Genomic DNA, 13,681 nt, shown 5'->3' with positions numbered 1-13,681 from the left:
GATTTTTTTTTTTAAATTTTATTTATTTATTTGACAGAGAGAGATCACAATAGGCAGAGAGGCAGGCAGAGAGAGAGGAGCAAGCAGGCTCCCTGCTGAGCAGAGAGCCTGATGCGGGACTCAATCCCAGGACCCTGAGATCATGACCTGAGCCGAAGGCAGTGGCTTAACCCACTGAGCCACCCAGGCGCCCGTAAGAGTACAATTATGTGGACATACAGCCAAACCTCAACATCCGCATACACAGCTCTTTTCCACACAGTTCTTACCACATTGATCATCAGGTGATGACATCTGGTGTCATGACTGAGCCTGGCTGGAAACCTGACCCAAAGGTTGCCATCTACAGGATACCCTCTAGGGTATATGATGTTTTGGCCCCAAAGCTCTTCATTTCAGTGTCAGAGAGGCTTCGTATTTTTTTCCTGTTTTTCTTTATTTCCATGGGCACCAGTAAATCCAAAAGGAGCTAAATATATACAATTTCTTACTCTTCTATGAATTTTAAATCATGCTGCTAAGCTTGAGAACTGTATATACATCTGCCTTTTGGCATCACCACCTGGATATCCACAGGTACCCGAACTGAACTAATTTTCATTATTTTCTGTCAATTAACCCTGTTCTTCCTCCTATTTTCTTTATCTTAGTGAGTATTCCCACCATCCACTTGGCAGAAAGCAAAAACCTAGGGCACCATCCTTGCCTCCTTCCCAATACCCTCATTTGCAACACATCAAATCAATCAGCAATATACTGTCAATCCCAGCTCTTAAAAATCTCTTGACAGGGACGCCTGGGTGGCTCAGTTGGTTGGACGACTGCCTTCGGCTCAGGTCAGATCCCGGAGTCCTGGGATCGAGTCCCGCATCGGGCTCCCAGCTCCATGGGGAGTCTGCTTCTCCCTTTGATTTCTCCTCGCTCATACTCTCTCTCACTACCTCTCTCTCAATAAATAAATAAAAATCTTTAAAAAAAAAAAAAAAATCTCTTGACAGAGCCCATCACTACAGTGGCATTCAGGCCATCAGTTTCGTCAATAAAGATTACTGTAACAATTTTCTATTTGCTGTTCTTCTCTTCAGTAAAAAAACGTTTTTGTTAAATAAACAAGTATGGACTAAATTACCTGCTTCTTCAATACTACAGCATTAGAGGTAACCACTGGTAAGCTAACGGTTATGAAGAAATGCCTAAAAAGTGGGGTCACTCTTAACAGACAGAAGACTACAAATCACCCACTTAAGAAGTCATCTTAGTCTACCCTTCATGCTATCTTTGGGACTGACCGCATCTAAAGGAAGAGATACCAGCATCAAAGAAAATATCCACAAAACCTTTGCTACAATAAATCACCAAGACTGGGATACGGCTGAAGAATAATTGAACATACACAACATAAAATAAAGCTGTAGATTGTATTTGTTTATCATAGGGGCTGAATTTTTTTTGAAGACCTTATTTATTTAAAAAAAAGAGAGAGTGAGTGGGGGATGCAGCAGAGGGAATAGAAGACTCCCCGCTGAGCATGCAGAACTCAATCTCAGGACACTGGGATCACCACCGGAGCTGAAGTCAGATGCTTAACCAACTGAGCCACCCAGGTGCCCCTGCATTTTTTATTTTAAATTATATAATAAATAAAAATGTATTATATAATTACATATTTTATTACAAGTGTATTATTAAAATTTTTATTATAAATTACTGTAAACCGAAAATATAGAAAACAATATATATATTAGAGGGAATTCACATTCCATGAAATTTACCCTTTTAAAGTACACTATTCAGTGATTTTTAGTATAACCACAATGTTGTGCAGCCATGGTCACTATCTAATTTCAGAATATTTCATCACTCCCAAAGAAACCCTACACCCATTAGCAGTCACTCCCTATCAACCCTCAACACAGCCCCTGGCAACCTCTATCTCCATGGATCGGTCTATCCTGGATATTTCATATAAGTGGAATTACATGGTATGTGGCCTTTATGTCTGTCTTCCATGGAATAAAACTCTAGTAAAATATAAAAATGTAAACCAAAATAGCAGGCAACTAAATACCAAAGAATCAAATAATTTCCCTGAATCCTACTGAGTCTTTAGGTAAACTATTTTGGTCCAAAATAATGCCATTATAAAAAAAATTGAAGTATGTCTTAGTGTACTCAGTTTATAATAGCATTAAGAACATAACCTGTTTAAAAATATTTCTCCTTAAGGGTGCCTGGGTGGCTCAGTGGGTTAAGCCTCTGCCTTTGGCTCAGGTCATGATCTCAAGGTCCTAGGATCAAGTCCGGCGTCAGGCTCTCTGCTTGGCAGGGAACCTGTTTCTTCCTCTCTCTCTCTGCCTGCCTCTCTGCCTACTTGTGATCTCTCCCTGTGTCAAATAAATAAATAAATAAAATCTTTAAAAATAAATAATTAAAAAAAGATTTCTCCTTAAGATGGCTAAAATTTATCCAGGATACATTCTCCAATAGCCCTGGGTACCCTAGGGTATATTGCTGTTATTTCTACTATAGTAAACCAGCAGGTACAAAAGCATTGTTTCCATGAAAAAATCCATTCCAAGTTCAATTCTGTTATTTTTTCTTAGTATCTCTAATGTATAAGGTATTACATGAAGATGTATAAGAAAACAGTCCCTGCTTGTAAGGTACTTGCAAAACAGTGAAGGCCTTAGATATGCAAATCCATAGAAATGCCAGGAATTCTCTTCTTCACCAGCACTAGCATGAAATTACTTTCCACCTTGAGCAGGGACTGGGTTGGTTATGGGCTGGAGCAGTAGCAGCTAAGATTAAGAGGCAGATGCCCTTCAGTACAACTTGTTAACTTCTAACATTTGCAAAAGAAAATGTACCTTTCTTTCTTTCTTTTTTTTTTTTTTTTAAGATTTTATTTATTTGACAGAGATCACAAGTAGGCAGAGAGGCAGGCAGAGAGAGAAGGTGAAGCAGGCTTCCCACTGAGCAGAGAGCCTGATGCGCAGCGGGATCCCAGGACCCCTGGATCACAACCTGAGCCTGACCTGAGCCAAAGGCAGAGGCCTTAACCCACCAAGCCACCCAGGTGCTCATGTACCTTTCTTTCTAAGTCACTAGTGAACAAAGAAGAGCATAATTAAGTGCCCAAATAAGGGCATCTCGGTGGCTCAGTTAAGCATCTGACTCTGACTCTGGTCATGATCTCAGGGTCCTGGGTTCGAGTCCCCCACTGGGCTCCATGTTCTGTGGAGAGTCTGCTTCTCCCTCTGCCTCTCCTCCAACTTGTGCTCTCTCTTGCTCCCAGATAAATGAATAAAATCTTAAAAAAAAAACCAAAAACCCAAATAATGGGCACTGAAAATAACTCCCATAGTTTTTTTCCTAGGCAATTCCTAGGTTAGATGTATATAAATTGGGGGCTATGTATTTTATTTTGTGGGTGATCCCAAATGTAATTTCTACACGTTAAAAATAAGGAGGATAAAATTATAACTGTAATATAAGAAAAAGCTTCAAATAACTTTTACCGTATTACTCCCCTTTTTAAAAAAAAGATTTTATTTTTAAGTACACCCAACATGGGGCTTGGACTTACAACCAACCCTAACATCAAGAGTCTCATGCTCCACCAACTGAGCCAGTCATGTGTCCCCACCTTTTTAACTAAAGTAAAAGGCTGTAACTCTTCTCTACAGTTCCTCAGTATATGTGATATTTTGTCACAAATACAAGTCATTTCATGGACATATTTGATGTTGGGAACAGGAAACGAGGCAAAGGGATGGATTAGAATCACTTAAAAAAAGATCTGGGGTGCCTGGGTGGCTCAGTCATTAAGCGTCCGCCTTCGGCTCAGGTTATGATCCCAGGGTCCTGGGATTGAGCCCTGCATCCGACTCCCTGCTCAGCGCGAAGCCTGCTTTTCTCTCTCTCCCACTCCCCCTACTTGTGTTTCCTCTCTCGCTGTATCTCTCTCTGCAAATAATAAAATCTTTTTAAAAAATCAGCATTATAATAAAATAAAATATATGATCTCTTATATACATTATGTACATTATATACAAAAGTAAAGCAAGGGAAAACTAGTAAACAAAATCATATATAGGTACAAATCAGGTAGGAGAATTTAAACATTTAAAATTTTGATTCATATATAGAAAATGTAGAGTCAAACCGTTTAAACAAAAGAATCAATAAATTTACAAATTCAGATAATCCAGTTCCTTTACATACAGGAAAATTAGCAGTAAGTCTAAAAATTTTTAAATAGGTAAATATGACACACACACAACACCAAATTAAAATTAGCATTCAGACTTACCGCAATAGGAGTTCTTTGGGAAGTTTTTTATTGATTACAGCTTCATCACTATTTGAGAACATCTGCAAAAACAAAATCACTTAGTGTTACTTAACATTTTATTACATTCAACTCAAAGTTTAGAGACAGTCTTCTAAAAAGAGAGGTGAATAAGTATAGGGGATATTATAAGCTGAAGTAATATTTTTAGGGACTCTTTGGGCTGAAAAACATTTTTGAGACATTTAATTTGTTCCCTGTCTTTAGAAAAAATTAACAGCAATCAGAAGCATGACATTAGGTAGTAGGTATTATTTTAAGTATTTTTCTTTTTTTTTTTTTAATTTTATTTATTTATTTGAAAGACAGAGATCACAAGCAAGCAGAGAAGCAGGCAGAGAGAGAGAGTAGAGGAAGCAGGCTGTCAGCAGAGCAGAGAGCCCGATGCGGGGCTCGATCCCAGGACCCTGGGATCATGACCTGAGCTGAAGGCAGAGGCTTTAACCCACTGAGCGACCCAGGCACCCCTTATTTTAAGTATTTTTCATGTACTAATGTACTAAGTCTTCATACTATTCTTAATCTTCATTTTCTTGTAAAGAAACAGAATTGCAAAAGATTTATGTGCTTAAAATCACATCACTGCACAGTGACCATTTAAAAATTAAGATGAGGTGATTCTCCAAATCTAAGTCATATTTACTTGTTCAAGGAGGTGTTTGGAAACCATCCTAGGATAGGGAACATTCTGATTTTACTTAACATGCAGAAAACTGGTAATGCTTCATGACCACCACCACATGCTTCCTTGATGCATGCAAGTGATCATTTAAGAAATTAATCAGATAACCCACAAGGGTTCCTATTATTTATTTTTTTAAAGATTTCATTTATTTATTGACAGAGAGAGATCACAAGTAGGCAGAGGAAGGCAGGGGGATGGGGAGAGCAGGCTCCCTGCTAAGCAGAGAGCCCAGATGTGGGACTTGATCTAAGACCCTGAGATCATGACCTGAGCCGAAGGCAGAGGCTCAACCCTCTGAGCCACCCAGGAACCCAAATTAGACAATCTTTCTTTCTTTCTTTCTTTTTTTTTTTTTAAAGACAACTACTTTCTTTTTTAAAAGATTATTAATTGACAGAGAGAGAGAGAGAACACAAGCAGGGGGAGTGGGAGAGGGAGAAGCAGGCTTCCCGCCAAGGAGGGATTCCAGGACCCTGGGATCATGACCTGAGCCACAGATGGCTTGGGTGGCTCAGGCATTAAGCATCTGCTTAATGGTGCCCCAAATCAGGCACTCTTATAGGTAAAGAGATACAAAGAAAAGGAGATGATATCTCTGTACTTCAGGAGCGCTAGCTCTACAATGAACATAGAAAGTAAGTACTTTATTATTAGAGATAAATGAAAGAGGTAATATGAGAGCAAGGGAAGAAATAACTAAGTCTCCCCACACCTACCTGACATCTTAAAGGAAGGCCAGAAGTTAATTAACAAGGAAAAAAGGGGAAGATAAGCTGTTTAAAAGCATGGACTCATACATGAAAGCCTTAGCATTTCATGATTCAAAGTAGAAAAAGTAAAGGGATAGGAACGTAGTGGAAAGAATGTACTTCCCCCTCAATCTCAGACATTCAAAGAGTATTTACAATAGACTTTAAAAAAGATAACTATTAACAACCTACCCTCCAGTTACATGGAAAGCTCTGTGACAGAAGGGACCATGACTTTCATATCTGCCAACATATTTCCAGGACTGAGCACAGGGCCCGACACATAGTAGGAACTTAGTACACTGAACTGTGAACAGTGGGGTTTGGTCATGAAGGAAACCTGTATACCAGGCTAGAAATATGAAATAATCCTGTAGAGAAGAGAAGAGAAACCTAAAGAAATTAAACTCTGGACTGGTAGTAAGGACATAAGCTAAGAATACATTGAAATTATAGTTCAAGAAAAGATGACGAGGGACGCCTGGGTGGCTCAGTTGGTTAAGCAGCTGCCTTCGGCTCAGGTCATGATCCCAGCGTCCTGGGATCGAGTCCCAGGACTCCTTGCTCTGCGGGGAGCCTGCTTCTCCCTCTGACTCTGCCTTCCACTCTGCCTGTGCTCGCTCTCGCTCTCTCTCTCTGACAAATAAATAAATAAAATCTTTAAAAAAAAAAAAAAAGAAAGAAAGAAAGAAAGAAAAGATGACGAGAGGGGCACCTGGGTGGCTCTGTGGGTTAAGCCTCTGCCTTTAGCTCAGGTCATGATCCCAGGGTCCTGGGATCGAGCCCCACGTCCTCGGGCTCTCTGCTCAGCAGGGAGCCTGCTTCCTCCTCTCTCTCTGCCTGCCTCTCCGCCTACTTGTGATCTCTCTCCTTCTGTCAAATAAATAAATAAAATCTTTAAAAAAAAAAAAAAAGAAAGAAAAGAAAAGATGACGAGATCTCCAAGGCTGGTGAAAATTAAAAAAACAAAACAAAATGGAGAAAAGAAGGATATTTGAAGCAGCAACAAGGACTTGGTGATGGAAAGCTGGACTCTATCAAGTTTCAGTGCAAAAGAAAATCTTGTAATAAAAGTAATGCTGTTGGGGTGCCTGGATGGCTCAGTGGGTTAAGCTGCTGCCTTTGGCTCAGGTCATGATCTCAGGGTCCTGGGATCGAGTCCCACATCGGGGTTTCTGCTCTATGGGGAGCTTGCTTCCCTTTCTCTCTCTCTGCCTGCCTCTCTGCCTAATTGTGATCTCTGTCATTCTATCAAATAAATAAATAAAAGCTTTAAAAAAAAAAGAGCTTAGCATTTCTAATATATAAATGATTGTCCTTGCTTCCCTCTATCTCTCTCTCTGCCTGCCTCTCCGTCTACTTGTGATCTCTCTCTGTCAAATAAATAAATAAAATCTTTTTTAAAAAAAAGTAATGCTGTTGACTGACAGTGACATGTTTTAGGAAATTATATGACATTAAAGAATAACCTGCTTCCCTATAATTTCTAACCATTAGTGGAAGCTATTAAAAAATCATATCCTCCTTCTATAAGGCAATCTTTCAAAATGAAGCTATCATATTTCCTTCTAAACAAGTTTAAGTTCTTCTCAAATGATAGTCTCTAAGATGCTACACCATGATCACTCCTCTCTGGGCACATTTAGAGAATAGAACACAGGGGGTAATTATAACTCATTTAAAAAGCTGAATACTTAAAAAAAAAAAAGTTGAATAATCAAAGGTTGATGACATAAATGACAATGTCTTACAAAGAAAACTAAAGTATCAAAAAGAGACCTGGGAGACTTTTCAGAGTTAGATAGCACACAACATGTATCTTAAGCTTAAGATATTTGGGGGGCGCCTGGGTGGCTCAGTGGGTTGGGCCACTGCCTTCGGCTCGGGTCATGGTCTCAGGGTCCTGGGATCGAGTCCCGCGTCGGGCTCTCTGCTCAGCGGGGAGCCTGCTTCCTTCTCTCTCTCTCTCTGCCTGCCTCTCAGTGTACTTGTGATTTCTCTCTGTCAAATAAATAAATAAAATCTTTAAAAAAAAAAAAAGATATTTGGAAAAAAATTTAAGTACAAAACAGACTCACTCAACACCCAATCTACTAGACTCTGCCCAACTCAATTTCACAAAAGGACAATCATTTATATATTAGAAATGCTACGGGACGCCTGGGTGGCTCAGTTGGTTAAGCAGCTGCCTTCGGCTCAGGTCGTGATCCCACATCAGGCTTCTTGCTCAGCAGGGAGCCTGCTTCTCCCTCTGCCTCTGCCTGCCATTCTGTCTGCCTGTGCTCGCTCTCTCCCCCTCTCTCTCTCTGATAAATAAATAAAATCTTTAAAAAAAAAAAAAAAAGAAATGCTAAGCTCTTTTTTTTAAGCTTTTATTTATTTATTTGATAGAATAAAAGAGAGCACAATTAGGCAGAGAGGCAGGCAGAGAGAGAGAAAGGGAAGCAAGCTCCCCACAGAGCAGAGACCCCGACGTGGGACTCGATCCCAGGACCCTGAGATCATGACCTGAGCCGAAGGCAGAGGCTTAACCCACTGAGGCACCCAGGTGCCCCAGAAATGCTACGCTCTTTATCTTGTATACTCAAAGTATATTTATTAAATGCTACACATCTCGCCTCACAGGGCACTTTGCTCACTTGAATATACACAGTAATTAAACTGTTAGAAAATATAAACCCGAGATATGTAATTCACATGACTTCCAAACTCTAGATATAAAAAGGAACAAAAATCACATCCAACAACTAATTTCTTTTCTTGCATCAGTCTATATAAACTGAATGGTTTCAGCTCAGGTCACGATTCGCAGGTTCTAGGGATCAAACCCAGCACAGGGTCCCTGTGGGGTTAGCTTGTCTGCCCCTCCCTCACTGTGCATATGCACACACACTCTCACTCTCTCAAATGAATAAATCTTAAAAAAAAAAAAAAAAAAAAACTAAGAAAAAAAAAAGACAAGTGGTGTTGTATCTGTGGAAGCATGAAAGTAAGTGAGGGGAAAAACAGTGTCCTCAGAGGATCTGGCAAACACCAGGCTTATAGGACATCTGTCCAGATTTACATATTCCCCCTCTCCCTTGTGGACATATACAGTCTACTCCAACATTCCAAGAAAGAAAAAGATCCATGGTTCAAAACCTGTGGTCATCTGGCCAATAGCATCAGCATCAAGTGGGACTTTATCAGAAGTACAAATTCTTGGGCTATACCCCAGACCCATTAATATCAAAAATGGGGTGAGGAGGTGGAAAGAAAGAAGGGCAATCTGCAGTTTAAGAAGTCCTTCAGGTGACACCAATGCTTCCTGAAGTTTGAGAACTAATGGACCAGATGAAGCAGATTGCAAATCTCAGGATTTAATCTAGGGGTGCCTGGGTGGCTCAGCTGGTTAAACATCTGACTTGGGATTTCAGCTCGGGTCTTGATCTCAGGGTCATAAGATTGAGTCCTATATTGGGCTCCATTCTGGGTACGGAGCCTACTAAAAAAAAAAAATGTTTTCTAGGAAACCCATATGGCTCCTGCTCCAGTTCATGGTATTGCTGGTAAAATAAACATTTCAATATACGTTTTAGGTATTTTACTATTTCAGCTGAATCCAAACTTTGGTTTTTTCATTCAAAATATAAAGGCTGTCAAAAACAATTAGATCTAAGATATAATGAATTACAACACATTTGTGAAAAGATTTTAGATATAACTATTGTAGAGGAAGTGACTGTTCAATCACATGACATTCTTAGGTAATCTGGTTTCATATTAACACAGGAATATATCATTGTGTATTTTTTATAATATATCCACAAACAGTTACAAGGATGTAGTCATGGGAAGAACAAGAGAGTAACTAGATTGTTCTCTCTTAATTGTTTCATGGGAGAACACCATCCCCTGAACAGACAGACAGAAACTGCATAGCATTTATCTAGGGATAGAACATTCTTAAATATTCGGGTTTTTAAAAATCAAAGTGATGTGTTTTGTCATACATTAGCATTTATAGTTGCTTTGTATAAAACTATAATTGCTTTTCTATAAATTATATAGTGAGAAATGTAATGGCAGGTAGGTTAAATAAAAGAAACAAAGTACTTGCTCAACAGTGACCCCTGCTGGTTCAACTGGAGTATAGTTCCCAACTTCAAAAATTAAAAAGATCTGATTTAGCTCTATAGAAGAGTAACAGAACTCCCAACTTTTAGCTAGTATATGGCTGTATGGTAAGATGACTTTACTTCTCTTGGAAGCTACATAATGCCAGGTCATTAAGTTCTGGCCAACAGGATGGAAGAAAAAGTTAAGTGTTTAATTCCAGAGTGACCTTCAAGAGAGAAGATGTGCCCCTTCTTACTCCTTCCTACTTGAGCTGCTTGAAATGTGGTTAGGATGACCGAATTCCATCCTGTATCATGAAGCTGAAAGCCACAGTTTTAAAGATAAGCACAAAACTAGAAAAAGCCTACAGATGACTGTAGAGACACCATGCCTCTGGAATTTATATGACAGAAAAAGAAACTTCTATCATATTTAAGCCACATTTAATTTGGGACTCCAATACATGCAGCTAAATTTACTTACATTATTTTAGATTTTAAGAGGTATCATCTGTTTTGCAAGATGAAGAGTCCTGGAGGTTACACAAACATTGTGAGTGTACTGTGCTCTTAAAAATGATTAAGATGGCAAATTTTATGTTATATGTATTTTTCCACAGTTAAATTTTTTTTTATTTTTGTGTTTTAATACTTCTGAATTTAGGACAGTTAAAATTAATTTTAATTTTTTACAATTAAAATCAAAAGCATCTTTTATGGTTTATGACACATTTTATAATTCAAAGCAAGTTTTAACTCTATACAGTAAAGACCAACCAATGGAGGAAAACAAATAAAATAGGAAATTAAAAACCATTGGCTCCTTCTCAGCAGGCTCTGTGCTTTTGTTTATACTGTTTTCTCTAAAGCACCCACACAACCAAACTTGCCTATTCTATCAGTAGAAACAAACTGATGTCCACTGGACATGCTATCTATACCATGAAGGCTTTCCCAATCTCCCTAATAGGATGGGATTGTTTCTCTCCTGTGAAACCACAAAATACCAGTTCTAAGTTGGTGTAGAATTCCTTATATCAGACTATGAGATCTGAGAGGAAAGCACCTTTTCAGTTTAGTTCACCACTGTGTAGTCGGCAACCAACACAGAGCCCAGAAATTGGTGAACCAATGAATGTTATTTATACTGTAGGGATCTGGTAATACTCTTCTGATTATAAATCCCCATCAGGTTTCCATGATTTAATACTCTATATCTTTCCAGTTGTAATCTCTCTCTGTCAAATAAATAAATAAAATCTTAAAAAATATATATCTTTTTTTTTATTTAAAGATTTTATTTACTTATTTGACAGACAGGCAGTAGACAGAGAGGCAGGCAGAGAGAGGAAGGGAAGCAGGCTCCCTGCTGAGCAGAGAGCCCAATATGGGGCTCAATCCCACGACCCTGGGATCACGACCTGAGCAGAAGGCAGAGACTTTAATCCACTGAGCCACTCAGGCACCCCTAAAAAAAGTATGTTATCATAATCTATTTTAGATTATTACTAATTTAATTCTGGTAAAACAGAAAAACTTTGCTCCAAAAGAAATCTATTTCCCCCTCCTCCTTTTTGTTATTATCATATATTACATATATATCTTTTTTTTCCTTAAAATTTATTTATTTAGGGGCACCTGGGTGGCTCAATGGGTTAAAGCCTCTGCCTTTGGCTTGGGTCATGATCCCAGGAGATTTATTTATTTAGGGGCGCCTGGGTGGCTCAATGGGTTAAAGCCTCTGCCTTTGGCTCGGGTCATGATCCCAGGGTCCTGGGATCGAGCCTCGCATCGGGCTCTCTGCTTAGCATGGAGCCTGCTTCCTCCTCTCTCTCTCTCTGCCTGCCTCTCTGCCTACTTGTGATCTCTGTCTGTCAAATAAATAAACAAAGTCTTAAAAAAAATTTTATTTATTTATTTGACAGACAGAGAAAGCAAATGAGCATGGGGAAAGGCAGAGGAAAAGGGAGAGAAAACTTCAGCAGACTCCTTGCTGATTTCTGAGCCTAACCTAGGGCTTGATCTCATAACCCTGAGCTGAAATCAACAGTCAGACCCTTAACCAACTGTACCACCCAGGGGCCCCTACATATTTATCTTAAAGGCACAGTAATACAGTTTCATCATTACTGTGTTACACAAGTGTCTTTTAATTCAGCTGAACTAATATAAGAGAAAATTTTATTTATAGCCTTCTGTATTTACTCCTGTAATTAACTTTTACAGTGCTTTTCCTTCAAGTTACCATCTGGAACCATATCCTTTCAGCTTAAAGGACTTCCTTTAGTATTTCATGTAAAGCAGTGTATTTCATGTCTGCTAACAACAAATTCTCCATGTTTGCTATTCTGGGAATGTTTCTATTTTGCCTATATTTTTCAGTAATAGCTTTGCTGGAGCCGAAGGCAGACCCCCAACAGGCTGAGTCACCCAGGTGCACCAAATATAAAATTCTTAATTGACAATTTTTACTTTCTACACTTTGACTTGTTACCCAACTGCTTTCTGGCTTCCATTGTTTCTGGTGAAAAGTCTGCTGTCAATCGTATTGCTAGTCTTTTGTATATCATGAATTCTTTCTGTCTTGTTTTCCAGACTTTTTCTTTGTATCTGGATTTAAAAAGTTCAATAAAAATGTGCCCAGGTGTAGACCTCTTTGTGTTAGTGTTATTCACTCAGATTTTTGGATGTGTAGATACACATTTTTCATCAAATTGGGGAGATTTTCAGCTATTATTTCTTCAAATATTTTTTTCTATCTCTCCCATCTCCAACTACATATGTATTGCTGGTACAGTTGATGTCCCACAAGGTTATGTTAATTTTGTTTCATTCTTTTCTCCAAATTGGGTTATTTTACTGTTGTCTTCAAGTCCATGGATTCTCTTTCTATGTGATCTCAAATTTGATTCTGAGTTTCTCTGCTGGTAATTTTTTCAGTTATTTTGCTTTTCAACTTCAGAATTTCCATTTGATTCTTTTTTATAAATTTCTATTTCTTCATTGACATTCTCTATTTGAGTCACTGTCATCATACTCTCCTTTAATTATTTAAACCTGATTTCCTCTAGTTTTGTGGTTTGTGTGTGTGTGTGTATGTTTTTAAGTAGGCTCCATGCGCAGCATGGAGCCCAGGGCAAGGCTTGAACTCATGACCCTGAGATTAAGACCTAAGCTGAGACCGAGAGTCAGAAACTTAACTGACGGATCCACCCATGCGCTGCTCCTTTAGTCTTTAAACATGTTTATATTAGCTGCTTTGGAAGTGGTAATTAGTCCTTCAGCTGCATATAATAAAGTATGGTAAGAAATACACTAAAGAGAGAACTGCAATTTGAAAGAAAAAAAAATTAGAAGATTATATAGAGGGCCTAGATCTTGCTATACTGGAAAATGAAACTACTCCTCATCTTCTGTCTCTCAGGCCCTAAGATTCTCAAAATGAGAACTATCCACAAGGTAAATATCAGATAAAATATTTGGCTATAGGTTCCTTTTAAAAACCTCGGAAAATTTTGAAGCCATACCTAGCTGACTCTCTCAACTAGACAAGAAGCCCTCTAAGAAGCTTAAGGGAATTATGCCACAACAGCCTACAACCAAACTAAAGGCCTGTGTTAAAATGAGTTGTAATGGGGACAGAGAAGAACACAAATCAGATTAATAAAAAATCCTAGAAGGTTTTTTTTATTATTTTTAAAAGATTTTATTTATTTATTTGAGAGAGAGCAAGTGAGCATGAGTGGGGGGAAGAAGCAGAGGGAGGAGGAAAATCAGACTCTGTGCTGAGTGCGGA

General features: G+C 38.7%; 1 protein-coding gene across 3 annotated transcripts in view; it reads right to left on the bottom strand.

Moving 5' to 3' along the window:
• The window catches only part of FBXL20 (F-box and leucine rich repeat protein 20), a 100,436-nt gene that overhangs the window by 42,920 nt on the left and 43,835 nt on the right, over positions 1–13,681 (bottom strand). For all 3 annotated transcript variants that reach the window (XM_059379750.1, XM_059379751.1, XM_059379752.1), the window contains one exon: positions 4,316–4,377. In XM_059379750.1, the coding sequence (XP_059235733.1) occupies positions 4,316–4,377 (62 nt within the window). The remainder of the gene's footprint in view (positions 1–4,315; positions 4,378–13,681) is intronic.

This window comes from Mustela nigripes, chromosome 16 (genome assembly GCF_022355385.1).
Source record: "Mustela nigripes isolate SB6536 chromosome 16, MUSNIG.SB6536, whole genome shotgun sequence".
NCBI lineage: Eukaryota > Metazoa > Chordata > Mammalia > Carnivora > Mustelidae > Mustela > Mustela nigripes.
Note: the sequence above shows the minus strand (reverse complement) of the source record. Positions and strands in the feature narration are given on the sequence as shown.